Here is a 14,889-nt window from a genome sequence, read left to right as displayed (position 1 = left end):
CTTGAAGTTTATGTTTGTGCATATAACAATTAGCACTAGCCCTGCCATTGAACCATGCATAGTCACATCCATGGTTACATTCCAGACATAAATAGTAGTCATGACACCTCACTTTAATGGAGGTTAGGGAGCAATAATAGTGAAATATTTAGGATTGGTGGGCAAATTTTAAGTTTACTTTAATTCTATTTATTTCTTTTAGAAATAAATTTAGCCTAAATTTCTACTGGATTTTTGCACACCCACTAGGAGAAAAAAATATATTCTCACACTCATCCCCCTTTTAGATTAGATACACAGCATCCTGAAGAAATGAATGTTAGTAGATCTGAGGAGCACTTCCATGCTGTAAACCATGCGGAACAAACTCTTCATAAAATGGAGAACTACCTGAAAGAGAAACAATTGTGTGATGTGCTACTCATTGCCGGACACCTCAGAATCCCAGCCCATCGGTAAGTATCCTTAAGCAGACAGATCATTTAATGACTATAGCTAGCATGAATGAGAAAGAATCAGTCCATTGATTACGAATTGGAGCATTGAGGAAAATAGATTTTTATGTTTTTATATTGAAAAAGCACTAGCCTATATGATCTGTTTCCCTGTGTGATATTTAGAAGAGCCAAACTTTAGAGAAATTGATGAAGAGAAACAGCACAAATTGTCTAAACAGAATCAACTTACTTAATTTACCTTTCTAATTTCACTACACTTTACTGAACTATGAAAGATTTATGCAGAAAACGTACTCATCAGTGTTAAAAACTTACCGACTATATTTCATGTTTTTCAGTGAGATTATGGACTGATTTAATTTCCTATGAAACATTCCTAATTCCAGGTTGGTTCTCAGTGCAGTGTCTGATTATTTTGCTGCAATGTTTACTAATGATGTGCTTGAAGCCAAACAAGAAGAGGTCAGGATGGAAGGAGTCGATCCTAATGCACTTGATTCCTTGGTGCAGTATGCTTACACCGGTAAGTGCTTGGCATGTATTAACTCATTCAATCCTCACAGTAACTCTATATTATATAACCCACATTATTATTATTATGACTCTGCAAGTGAGAAAATTGAAGGATAAACCAGTTAAGTAAATTTCCTAAAGTAGTAAGTGGCAGAATCAGTATTTAAATACAGTAATATAAAAGAGCAAGAGGTAAATAATATACTATAAAATTTTTGACCATGAGAAAATAGAGCTATTTTAACACAAAGCTACAAGAGCATGTCTCTCTTTCTCTCTTGAGAGGTGTGGGTACATTCTTGTTTGTAAAAATGAGAGTGGAAGTGGGATATTCTAACTCTATAGATTTAGTCTCTTCTTTTGAAATAATAAAGTCATATTTAATCAAACTATCTAACAAAGGTAACAGGATGAGTTTGGGGGCCAAGAAATATTTATTTATTTATTCATTCATTCCAACTTTATTAAGGAATAATTGACAAATATAATTGTAGATATTTAAAGTATACAACTTGATGAATATATATATATATCATGTATATACACATATATGTGTGTGTATATATATGTATATACACACACACAGATATATATATATATATGTATATATATATGAATGATTACCAAGATCAAGGTAATTAATTCACACATCATCTCATATAGATAACTCTTTTTTTTGGTGATACTGTTTAAGATACACTCTCAGCAACTTTCAAGTATGCAGTACCCAATACCGTATTATTAACTAGAGTCACCATGCTGTACTTTTTATCCTGAGAACTTCTTATAACTGAAAGTTTTCACCCTTCGATCTACATTTCTCCATCTTCCCTTTCCCGCCCCTATTCCACATACAAGTGATCCCATACAGTATTTGTCTTTCTCTGTCTACCTTAGTTCAGTTAGCATAATGCCTTCCAGGTTCACCCATGTTGTTACAAATGGCAAGATTTCCATCTTTCTCATAGTTGAATAGTATTCCATTGTGTGTGTGTATATCACATTTTATTTATCCATTCATGTGTCAAAGAACATTTAAATTGTTTCCATATCATGTGAATAATGCTGCAATAAACAAGGGAGAGGAGCTATCTCTTTCAGATCTTGTTTTCATTTCCTTTGGAGTGGGATTGCTGGATCACATGGTAGTTCTATATTTTTTTTATTTTTTAGGAGCCTTCATACTGCTTTTCTTAATGGCTGAACGAATTTACATTTTCACCAAAAGTGCACAAAAGTTCCCTTTTCTCCAAAGCCTCACTAACATTGACTATCTCTTCTCTTTTTTATAATAGCCATCCTAACAAGTATGAGATATCTCATTGTGGTTTTTATATGCATTTCCCTGATGAGTAGTGCTGCTGAGCACCATTTAACATACCTATTCATCATTTGTATGTCTTCTTTGGAAAAAAAAATTCTATCCACGTTTTTTGCCCATTTTTAATTGGATTATTTGCTTTTGTGCTATTGAGTTGTATGAGTCCTTTATACATTTTGGATATTAAACCCTTAACATGTATAAGGTTTGCAGATATTTTCTCTCATTCTGTAGGTTTCCATCTCTATTTTTTGCTTCCTTTGCTGTGGAAAAGATCTTTAGTTTGATGTAGTCCCACTTGTTTATTTTAGCTTTTGTTCACTGTGCTTTTGGTGTCTTACCCATGAACTTATTGCCAAGACCCAAGGAGCTTTTATGCTATGTTTTCTTCTATGAGTTTTATTGTTTCATTCATTGAGAAATAAATGTTATTCTTAATAACCAGGGCAAGTTTCAATGTTTACAGCAGATGAATCTGAGAATAGTTCATATTTCTCTGAGTTTCATAAAATATAGGCAGGGCTCTCCCTTCAAAATCCAGGATAAGAAACAACACAAGAAAGTTTGCCAATGGGCTGGATCCCTTTACAACACATTTTAGAGGTTGAAGCGAATACATAGCAGCTTACAGTTTTTATTATTCATTTTTATGGTTATGCAATCAGATAGAATTCATATTAAGGTATTTTATAAAACAAAATTATAAAATAATACTTTATAGTTTATATAATCCATATGAAATATCATTCTTTATAATTTCCCTATAGCTTGGCTAAAACAGAAATATAGGAATATATCTTATCAAAATAACTTACAACATTTGCACTAATTCATCAATAATTCTTGCTTCAAAAATAATACAGATATATCAATATAAAGGAAACAGCTTAAATTGCTCTGATCTTGGTTTTTAAAAATCTTTACAGATATTTTTAAACAGAATCTGTTTTTTATACCTAAGAAAATAATCATATAAACAATTCTTTAGCTGAGGACTCTTGGCAACATTTTCTTTCTTTTAAGACAGTGCTGGGCATTAATTCCAGATGTAATATTTGGGCAAAGTCATCCTTATCAGCTAATAAATACAGATGCAAAAATATGGACATATAAGCTTAATGTTATTTACCCAGACATTTTTCCACACAAATGACAGGTACCTGTATTGCCCATTGTACAATCCTTATACAATATGACATAATGCTTCTTGAGTCATAATGTAGACAGTTTTTAGTATTAGATTTAGATGCAGGTCTAAGATGATAAAGAAACAAGAAATTGCTTTTTGTTGCAATGGTGGTACTCACTGTTCATTTGCTCCAGTTGTTTTTGATAATCTAGTATGGCTCCCTTCAGCCATCTTATTAGTGTTTGTACATACTCACTTGCATATATTCACCTCAAAAGGTATTCCCTGAATAGTTACTGTACACTAGAAAAAGTAGCCCTATTAATTAAAGAAATTGAAAATTTTAGCTATCTATCATATTTGTGTCTTACTTTATGGAATATATAATAATTCTTTACTTTTTCAAACCATTTAGGTGTCCTGCAATTGAAAGAAGATACTATTGAAAATTTGCTGGCTGCAGCTTGTCTTCTGCAGCTGACTCAAGTCATTGAAGTCTGCTCCAATTTTCTTATAAAACAACTCCACCCTTCAAACTGCTTAGGGATTCGATCGTTTGGAGATGCCCAGGGCTGTACCGAGCTCCTGAGTGTGGCACATAAATACACAATGGTAAAATCAATTGCTTCATGTTAACTTATAGTGATAATATATTAACACAGTGTCTAAACTAATTATATGTTTACAGATATGTGTTTGTGTGTGTGTGTTTGTGTGTGTAGAACCATTCCAAGGTAAAGATTATAATGTTGGGATAAAATTAAAAAGCAATATGAATTTACATAATTTTCAAATGACTTGCACAAAATAGATATTAGATACAAATATTTGTCTGGTTGAGCTGTACACAAGCAAATTTCACATTTTTCAAACTAAAATGATTTAATTAAATCTCAGAGCTTGGAGAAATGAAAATATTGCCAACAATTAAACTGGACAAATGCATATTTCAAGTAGAATCCACAGTAACAAGAAAACATAATTTCCCTGATGTTTTTGTACTATTAGAACTTTACTTCATAAAGTTGTACAAATTATTATTTCTAATGAAATTTATCGGGTTGGCCTAAAGGTTTCTTCGGGTTTTTCATACGATGTTATGGAAAAACCCGAACGAACTTTTTGGCTAACCCAATAGGCATCATTCAATAAGTAAAAAAGTAATATTATTGGATCACTATTAACTGGAAGAACTTAAGAACTATCAAAATTAGTAAATCAGACAATTCTATTGAATGGAATTTTTATTTCTTAATGAAAACATGTTATTTCGGTGAAAACAACTCAATTCTTTAATTAACTTAAAATTCCTCTCAATTCTGTTAGTAATTATAATAAATTAACTGAACATATTTGATATGTTAATTCTTTAAAAGTTGCATGGGATAAGACTATCTTTATTCAGTCAAGTGAGAGTGACATGAAATATAGATTGTAGGGAGGCAAGTAAAAGTAGACAGAGGATATTAAATAAATCCTTACCATTCATGCTAATAATTCCTTTATACAAAGAAGAAAATGAACTTTTTAACCTCTGAAGCAGGGAACAACACAAGAGATGGATCTTTCTGAGAAACCAAATTAAAAGATAAAATTTCAAGCTAAGAAAATAGCTACCTTTATTTAAGATTCAAAAATAAAGGCAAGTACATAAAAATGAACAATAGAGAATCACAACTAAAAACAATAAAATTAACAGTACATTTTAGAATTGAGATGCACATAATTAAAAAAATATTTCTAGAGTTTCATACAGACCTTAAAATTTTCAAACTTATAATATTTGAATTCTCTTAAAAATTCTTGTAAAACTTCCCCTCTCTTCTTCCCACCCTTGGTCATTGTTCAAAATTTGAAGTTTTAAACATATTTCTGAAACAATACCATTATATGGCAAATCATATTATAATAGATTGACATTTTAACATGTCATTTAATTATGCTATTTATATTCCTATGTCCTAAATATAGATGCTATATAATCTATAGGAACAGCAGTTCAAAGGTTAATCCTACCACAAATGCCAAACATGAAAACTTCCTGTTAAATTACTTAAATTCTTGAACTAACTATTAACAGTTTCCTGTCTGGTATCTTACTCTTGCAGACAAAACACATTCTGATAAACAGCTTGAGTTATTTTTGTTGCTCAAAATGAACTTGTCTTCCTTTTCCTATTATGTGACTGAAACTGAGTGTTAAAGCAGGATGTGCAAAAATATGCAATGCTGTTATCTCCTTTAATCCCTCTTTAGTTATTTTAGTATATATTATAAATGCAGCAAAAGATGTCAAGATCTTGCTAAAATAATGCTTTTATAATACTGTACTGATAATATAAAAATGCAAATAATTTTAATCTCTAAGAATAATGCTAAACTAAGGATTCAGTTACAGTCATTTGAATCATAGACTGAGTAAAACAGATTGCCCTTTCTAATGTGAGTGGGCCTCATCCAGAAATACCCTCACAGACACACTCAGAATAATGTTTGGCCAAAAGTCTGGACATTCCATGGCTCAGTCAAGTTCACATAAAATTAACCATCACAATTATATAAATAGTAGTCTGCATCGATGAAACATTCAGCAAATATGCTATATTCATTGAATACATTTTGCAACAATGTAAGTGTGGATTTTAAAAATGAATACTAAACCAAGGGCACTCTCTCTCACACTCTTGTTTTTTTTTTTTTTCTTTCGTTGGAGAGTGGATAGAAAGAAGAATGAGAGAATGAGAGATGGGGTCTTCCATAATATTTACACAGTTTCAAAGTTTACATACACTACCAGTAATGGGTAACCATAAGCTTTAGAGTGTTTTATCTTTTTCTTAACCCTTTCATAAAAATTATGTCATTTATGAAAGGCAGTTGAAGTATTGAACAAAATGAAGTAGACCTAAAGGCATAGGTGTGAGTTCATACTTAGACATTTACTGCACAAGAGATCAAACAATTCACATAGCCTGTTTTCTCATCAGAATAATTCCACCTCCCACAAGACTGCATTGGTGATGACTTAAAGTTTGTGAAAGAAATCTGTAAAGTGTGAAGTGCTGTACAATTGTAATGTATTTTTAGTTTTAGTACTAGCTCCACCATTTTGCTATAGATGAGAGGGTTTTCAACAAGGAACATCTGCTATAGTAAAAGCAGCAGTTCTCTCTCAATTACTTGATTAGTCACAAGAGGGCTCTTTGTCTAAATAGGCAAGTTAACTTGGAATTTACGGTATCAGAGCTTCCTGATGGGTCTATCAAACTTGATGATTCTTGTATGGATAATTTTGCTATTAGGTTAACTCAGTCCCACAATGACTAAACTCAAGGGCACTGGTGGTTCATTGGCAGAAGTCTTGCCTCCTACAATGGCTAAACTCAGAGTGGAGCTGAGGGAGTGATTTGATTTATCCAGATCCCCCAGTTATACAGAGGCTGTCTTAAGCTGCTTCCAGAATATCTATTTATTGGGCAACATAAATTACCAACTAGACTTGCTTATATCAATTTCAGAAGTATATTTTATTGCATTTAAATCTTAAGATCTTTACTATGAAAAATGTTGGAAATGATAATTGTGTTGTCAAAGAAAATATATAACATTATAAATAGGAAAAATATAGTGGTGTTTTGATGAAAAAAATTGAAACACAGCTGCCTGAAATTTGATACTTGATAAAAATACAACACAAATGACAGAAGAGAGAATCAAGTTATAAAACATAAAAATTGAGAGATAGCCCCACTCCCCCTCAAAAAATAACTCCAAAGGAGTCACTTTTAGATTAACCTGACTCTGTAGATGTTTATCCATTGTAAAATAACTTTGCCTTGGTTAATAGAAGATTGTGCTTTTTTACAAGAGAAGTTTTTAATCAGTCTCTTTTTCTAATCTCAAATGAATTCAGTATGTTGCCCCATCAAATGCACAGCCAAATCTGCCTCTACCAGGCCTTCAATATAACCTCCACCTTGAAAATTTTTAGCATTTCTCTTCAGGTTTTTGGCTAAAGGCCAACTTGACATCAGTCAGTTCTGGAGTCATAAACTGTTGTCACCTACAAATCTGTGAGAGAAAAGCACTGGCATCAACTCAGACACTACCCATGTGGCCTGTGAAGTAGTTAAGGCCTTTCCTTGTGTTTAATAAACAACTCCCAGTGGAAGCATTTTGTTCCTCAGCTTCAGAGGCTCCTCCAATACCCTGTCACAGGCAGCAATAACATCTATTTTCTATGAATGCATATATCTGTCTCTCTGGCTTTTTCTGAAGTTTAACAAAAAGAAATGCTTTGGTAAGCTTATTTTGTTAAGAAGTTTCTAAAGTACAAAGTTTCAGTAGAAGACTTCTCTTTTCTAGGAACACTTCATCGAGGTAATAAAGAACCAAGAATTCCTCCTGCTTCCAGCTAATGAGATTTCAAAACTTTTATGCAGTGATGACATTAATGTTCCTGATGAAGAAACTATTTTCCACGCTCTAATGCAGTGGGTAAGGCATGATGTGCAGGCTAGGCAACAAGACCTAGCAATGCTGCTTTCTTACATCAGACTGCCATTACTTCCACCACAGGTATGGAAACTTACCCAAGGAATGTAAATTATAGTTCTAAACAACAACTAGGCATTAAGCCATTCCTTTTTTTTTTTAATTTTATACAGAGAATTTCTGATACAGGATTTGTTTCACAGAAGGACATGTACAGCCTTCAATTAACAATATTAATAATGATGAAGAGCAAGGAAAAAAGGTTTAAGGAAAAAATCTACAAATGATCCCCAAACTTCAGAATACTCATTAGATTCAGTTTCCTCTCTCACCAAACAGTACTTGTAACAAGCAGGAAAAATGACTAACCTAACTCTTTTTCTTTTCCTGCCATCTTCTAGGCAAGGTGATAATAATCATTACAGTAGCATCCCAGAGGAGACCCTAGGAAGGAGTTAGATTCTGGATAATACCTACTAACTAACATGAGTAATTAGCTACTATGATTGAAACCATATTATAATTGCTTCAGATGCACTGGAGCATCATTATAATGGCATCCTCACCATGCATACAGAAGGATTGTACTAAAAATGATCCTAAAAACAAATGCCCGCCCTTGGATAAAACTCAGGATTGACCCACCTCATACTGAATTTTAGTACGTAAAATTTAGTGAGGTTGGAGTGCAGTCTCACTATATAATTCTAACACTGGTGATAACCAAAATTATTTCTCTGTAGCCAACTGATCAGTAGTATATATCATTTATATTATATATATACATATATATATGAATATAAGGCACATATGAACACTTCATATGCTATATAACTTGTAGCTAAAGTCCTCAAACATCATTCACATTGGAAGGAAGGACTTTTCTGGACTTAATGTATCCGTAGCTTCATAAATGTTAAAATTAATCAATTTGCAAAACATTTCTAATTAAATGTTAACATTGAAAAATAGATTTTAATTTGCTGATGATTTCTCTACTTTTTCTTTTTTACTTTTAGCTGTTAATTAAATCCCATGGAAGTACATATTTACTCTTCTTTTTAGTTGAGGTACAGTTGATTTACAATATTATATTAGTTTCAAATATTATTATTTGAAACTATAATATAGTTTCAAATAATATAATATAATATTAATATTATATTAGTTTGAATTAATTCAAACTAATTCAAAATTTTTATAGATTATATGCCATTTATATTTATTATAAAATATTGGCTATATTCCCTGTGCTGTACAATATATCCTTATAGCTTATTTATTTCATACATAGTGGTTTGCATCTCTTAATCTCCTACCCCTAACTTGCCTCTCCCCCCTTCCCTCTCCCCACTGGTAACCGCTAGTTCTCTATATCTGTTAGTCTGTTTTTTTTTAATTGAAGTATAGTTGATTTACAGTGTTATGTTAGTTTCAGGTGTATAGCAGAGTGTTCCAGTTATATATATATATATATATATATATATATATATATATATATATTCTATTTCAGGTTCTTTTCCATTATAGATTATTACAAGATATTGCCTATAGTTCCCTGTGCTATACAGTAGGTCCTTGTTGTTTATCTATTTTATAGTTAGTAGCGTGTATCTGTTAATCCCAAACTCCTATATTATCCCTCCACCCCTTCCCCTTTGATAACCATAAGTTTGTTTTCTACAACTCCGAGTCTGTTTTGGTTTTGTAAATTAGTTCATTTGTATCATTTTTTTTAGATTCTGCATATAAGTGATATCATATGATATTTGTTTTTCTCTGATTAACTTCACTCAGTATGATAATCTCTAGGTCCATCCGTGTTGCTGCAAATGGCATTATTTCATTCTTTTTAGTGGCTGAGTAATATTACATTGTATATATATACCACATCTTCTTTATCCATTCATCTGTCCATGGACACTTAAATTGCTTCCATGTCTTGGCTATTGTAAACAGTACTACTATGAACATTGGGGTACATGTAACTTTACAAATTAAAGTTTTCTTCTTTTCCAGATATATGCCCGGGAGTAGGATCGCTGGATCATATAACTCTATTTTTAGTTTTCTAAGGAACCTCCATACTGTTCTCCATAGTGACTGCACCAATATACGTTCCCACCAACAGTGTAGGAGGGTTCTCTTTGCTCCACACCCTCTCTTGTATTTATTTTTTGTAGAGTCTGTTTCTTTTTTGCTGTGTTCACTAGTTTGTTTCACTTTTTTTAGATTCTACGTATAAGTGATAACATACAGTCTTTGTCATTGTCTGACTTATTTCTGAGGATAATACCCTCCAGGACCTTCCTTGTGGTTGCAAATGGCAAATTTTCATTCATTTTTTATGGCTGAGTAGTATTTCATTGTATAGAGTGTGTGTGTGTGTGTGTGTGTGTGTGTATATATATATATATATATATATATATATATATATACCACATATGGTGAGTGGGGTTATGCCCCTGCTCAGTTAGTTACTTCACCTGAGGCATGCCAGTACTGGTGCCTATAGGCTGTTGGGTGGGGGCAGGTCTGAGTCCTAAGGCTAATAAGCTAGAGGGAGGATTCCAAAATGGCCCTTACCAGGGCCAGTGTCCACACGACAGAATGAGCTCCCACAAATGGCTGCTGCCAGTGTCTGACTCCAGGGTGAGCTCTGGTTGCCTATTGCCTTTCCTGGTGACTCTCTAAGATCAGCAGGTAGATCTGACACAGTCTCCTTTCAAGTTACTGCTTCTGTCCTGGATCCCAGAGCATGTGAGATTTTGTGTGTGTCCTCTAAATATGGAGTCTCTATTTTCCACAGCCCTCTGAGTCTCTTGAATGTAAGCCCCGCTGGCCTTTGAAGCCAAATAGTCTGGTTGCTTGTCTTCCTGGTGCAGGGCTCCTGGGCTAGGGAGCCCAATGTGGGGCTTAGACCCCTCGCTTTTTGGGGAGAACCTCTGCAGTTGTAATTATTCTCCTCTTTGTGGGTCACCCACACCGGGATTATGGGTCTTGACTATATTGTGACTACCCCTCCTACCCAACTTGTGGTTCCTTCTTTACATCTTAACTGTAGATGATCTTTTCTGGTACGTTCTGGTCTTTTTCATCAATAGTTATCCTATAAATAGTTGTAATTTTTGTGTGCCTGGGAGAGGAGATGAGCTCAGACTCTTTATTCTCTGCCATCTTTGGAACTCCCAGTACATATTTACTCTTAAGCCGAGGCTTCTTTGAAACTCAGTTTCTCAGGCCCCCACCACAGACCAACTGAAACGATTTATTTGGTTGAGGCCAAGGATTCTGTATTTTAACAAGTTCTCAAGATGATTCTTAGATATGCAAAAATTTGAAATACACTGGTGTAAAGGATCAGAAGCCCTTAACTTTATAATGCTATTAAGTCTATATGACATTCTTTCAGCAAAAGGCTTAGTTGGACTTTTCTTAATTTATTGGAATAACAGGAAATATCCAGCTGAAACACACAATCAGTGGTACCTTGGCCTCCCACTCCTGAGTATGCCTAGAATGTGGGATTGTGTGAACTTTTCCTGATGATGGTAGTAGTGGGTAATCTTATACAAATATTCTAGAAATGAAATACATGAAGAGACTGGTGATAAATATCTGAAGAATATTTTTGAAAGAAAAAAAAATTACATAGCCTAGTTTTCAAACCTATTTGCTACAGCGTATGCATTAAGGAAATACCTGGGGTCTCATCAGCCAAGTCAAAACAGTGATCCATCAGGGATAAAAAGTGGGGTGAGAACAGGGTTGAGGTTAACCAGTGAAGAACAGGAAACTTCAGGGGGAAGTTTTATGGGGTAAGATTAGTATGTCCATTCCAACAATCTTCTTGCTGTTCCTGTCAATTCCTATGATACTGTAGACTCCAGACTCCAAGGAACCAATCTAAATGACCCTTGGAAAATTCTGAACAAGACTCTTAACTTCTCCTCAACTCATCTCAAGAAGAATACTTTACCTAGCTTTTATCCCATTGAATTAGGGTCATATTAGCTGCCGGGCAATAATGGTTAGAAAGGATTGATCTCATATACTATTGATGATGAATCACCTAGTTACTAATACATGTACTTTACTGGTGTACACATGTACATGTACAGATAAAAAGCACCTGCTTCATGCTTTGATTTGATGATAAAGATGCAGCCCCCATGGTGATATTATTTTTTTAATTAATTAATTTATTTAGGGCTGCATTGGGTCTTCGTTGCCGTGCATGGGCTTTCTCTAGTTGTGGTGAATGGGGGCTATTCTTCACTGTGGTGCACGGGTTTCTCAATGCGGTGGCTTCCCTTTGTTGAGGAGCGCAGGCTCAGTAGTTGTGGCAAACAGGCTTAGTTGCTCCTCGGCATGTGGGATCTTTCTGGACCAGGACTTGAACCCAAGTCCCCTGCATTGGCAGATGGATTCTTAACCACTGTGCCAACAGTGAAGTCCTGATATTATTTTAATTGCGCATGTTTGTGCCATCTCCCCTAAATCAACCAAAAAGGTGACTGCTTCTCTAGCGGGGCAGGAGACACTTGCTCTGTGCAGACACAGCCATTCACTTTGCTTTCAGTAGCACATTTTATGAGTGCTTTTTCACTTTCACTCCTGGAGATTACATGTACATACTCAAAAAGAGGAAAAGTATGTCAAATAAATGTGCATTAATAAATTAGCTACTACCATGAGGCTTTTAATGATAAAATATGTTACTAAGTAACTTAAAATATTAAATAATAACACATACATTAGAATTAGCTTGAGTTTTCTCCAAAGTTATATAAATGAAAATGCTATTTCTAATGTTTTCTCTTTACTTCATATACATGCATCATTACTTTTCAGTTACTGGCAGATCTTGAAAACAGTTCCATGTTTACTGGTGATCTTGAGTGTCAGAAGCTCCTGATGGAAGCTATGAAGTATCATCTCTTACCTGAGAGAAGACCCATGATGCAAAGCCCTCGGACGAAGCCTAGAAAATCAACTGTGGGAGCACTTTATGCTGTGGGAGGCATGGATGCTATGAAAGGTAACAGGAACAAATTAATTACTTTAGAAAGTATCATTCAAAAAAGATGTATTCTCAACACCCTCTAAACTATAAGGGTGGTGTTAAAGCTATATATAAATGTCTGCATCTAAAGCTATTTCTTATAAATAAGGTAATATAAATATTGTGACCTCCTTTTTTATTCTTACCTTATGGGATAAAACCCTTTATTAGTGTTTCCTCAACTCTTAATAGGTACTTTTCCCTTATGACAGCAATATTTATTTATTTATTTATTTCTCTCAGGATACATTTAATTTCTTTTTATTGAAGTATAGACTTACAATATTATATTAGTTTCAGGTAAACTACATAGTGATTCAGTATTTTTGCAGGTGGTACTCCATTATAGGTTATTACAAAAAATGGCTATAATTTCTTGTACTATACAGTATATCCTCGTTGCTTATCTATTTTATACATAGTAGTTTGTATCTGTTAATCCCATACCATTAATTTGTCCCTCCCTCCTTCTCTATCACCTTTGGTAACCACTAGTTTGTTTTCTGTATTTGTGTGTCTGTTTCTGTTTTGGATATACATTCATTTGTATTATTTTAGATTTCACATATAAATGACATACAGTATTTGTCACTCTGACATTTCACTAAGCATACTATTGTCTAGATCCTTCAATGTTACTACAAATGGCAGAATTTCCCTCTTTTTGTGGCTGAATCCTATTCCACTGTATATATACCTCATCTTTTTTATCCATTTATCTGCTGATGACACTCAGGTTGCTTCTATGTCTTGGCTGTTGTATATTATTCTGCTGTGAACATTGGAGTGCATATATCTTTTTGAATTAGTGTTTTCGTTTTTTCTGGATATATGCCCAGGAGTGTAATTTCTGGATCATATGGTAGTTCTATTTTTAGTTTTTTGAGGAAACTTCATACTGTTTTCCATAGTGGTTGTACCACTTTACATTCCCAGCAACAGTGTACAAGGGTTCCCTTTTATCCACATCCTCTCCAACATTTGTTATTTGGAGATTTTTTGATGATAGTCATCTGGCATGTGTGAGGTGATATCTCATTGGAGTTTTGATTGCCTTTCTCTAATAATTAGCAATGCTAAGCATCTTTTCATGTGTTAGTTAGCCATCTGTATGTCTTCATTGGATAAATGCCTATTCTGCCATTTTTTGATTGGGATTTTTTTGATATTGAGTTGTATGAGCTATTTATATATTTTAGATATTAACCTCTTGTAGGCCACATCATTTGCAAATATTTTCTCCCATTCCATAGGTTGCCTTTTCATTTTGTTGGTGGTTTCCTTTGCTGTGCAGAAGCTTTTAAGTTTAATTAGGACCCACTTGTTTATTTTTGCTTTTATTTCTTTTGCCTTAGGAGACAGAACCAAAAAATATTGCTATGATTTATGTCAAATAGTGTTCTGCCTGTGTTTTTTTCTAGGAGTTTTATGGTTTCAGGTTTTACAGTTAGGTATTTAAACCATTTTGATTTTATTTTTGTATATGGTGTGAGGGAGTATTCTAATCTCATTGCCCAGTTTTCCCAGAACCACTTGTTGAAGAGTGTCTTTTCTCCATTGTATATTCTTGCCTCCTTTGTCATAGATTAATTGACCATAGGTGTGTGGACTTATTTCTGGGCTTTCTATTCTGTACCATTGATCTATTTGTCTGTTTTGGTGCCAGTACAATGCTGTTTTGATGACTTTAGCTTTGTAGTATAGTCTGAAGTCTGGGATGGTGATACCTTCAGCTTTGTTCTTTTTTCTCAAGGTTGCATTGGCAATTTGGGTTCTTTTGTGGTTCTTATGGGAACAATTTTTAAATTTCAGTATTTGCTTTGCAACATAAGATATTTTCATGGAAAACTTAAAGATTTACTGTAAACGGAAGGGATGGGGTCCTCCAAATTTGTTTTTTGACAGAAAT

The 14,889-nt window shown here is 33.9% G+C and overlaps 1 protein-coding gene across 1 annotated transcript in view; it reads left to right on the top strand.

Annotated features, from left to right (window-relative positions):
- The window catches only part of KLHL4 (kelch like family member 4), a 114,936-nt gene that overhangs the window by 59,836 nt on the left and 40,211 nt on the right, over nt 1-14,889 (top strand). The window contains exons 2-6 of the mRNA XM_060137403.1: nt 288-455; nt 845-981; nt 3,837-4,033; nt 7,787-7,999; nt 12,770-12,956. Of these exons, the coding sequence (XP_059993386.1) occupies nt 288-455; nt 845-981; nt 3,837-4,033; nt 7,787-7,999; nt 12,770-12,956 (902 nt within the window). The remainder of the gene's footprint in view (nt 1-287; nt 456-844; nt 982-3,836; nt 4,034-7,786; nt 8,000-12,769; nt 12,957-14,889) is intronic.

This window comes from Lagenorhynchus albirostris, chromosome X, assembly GCF_949774975.1.
Source record: "Lagenorhynchus albirostris chromosome X, mLagAlb1.1, whole genome shotgun sequence".
Classification (NCBI taxonomy): Eukaryota; Metazoa; Chordata; class Mammalia; order Artiodactyla; family Delphinidae; genus Lagenorhynchus; species Lagenorhynchus albirostris.
Note: the sequence above shows the minus strand (reverse complement) of the source record. Positions and strands in the feature narration are given on the sequence as shown.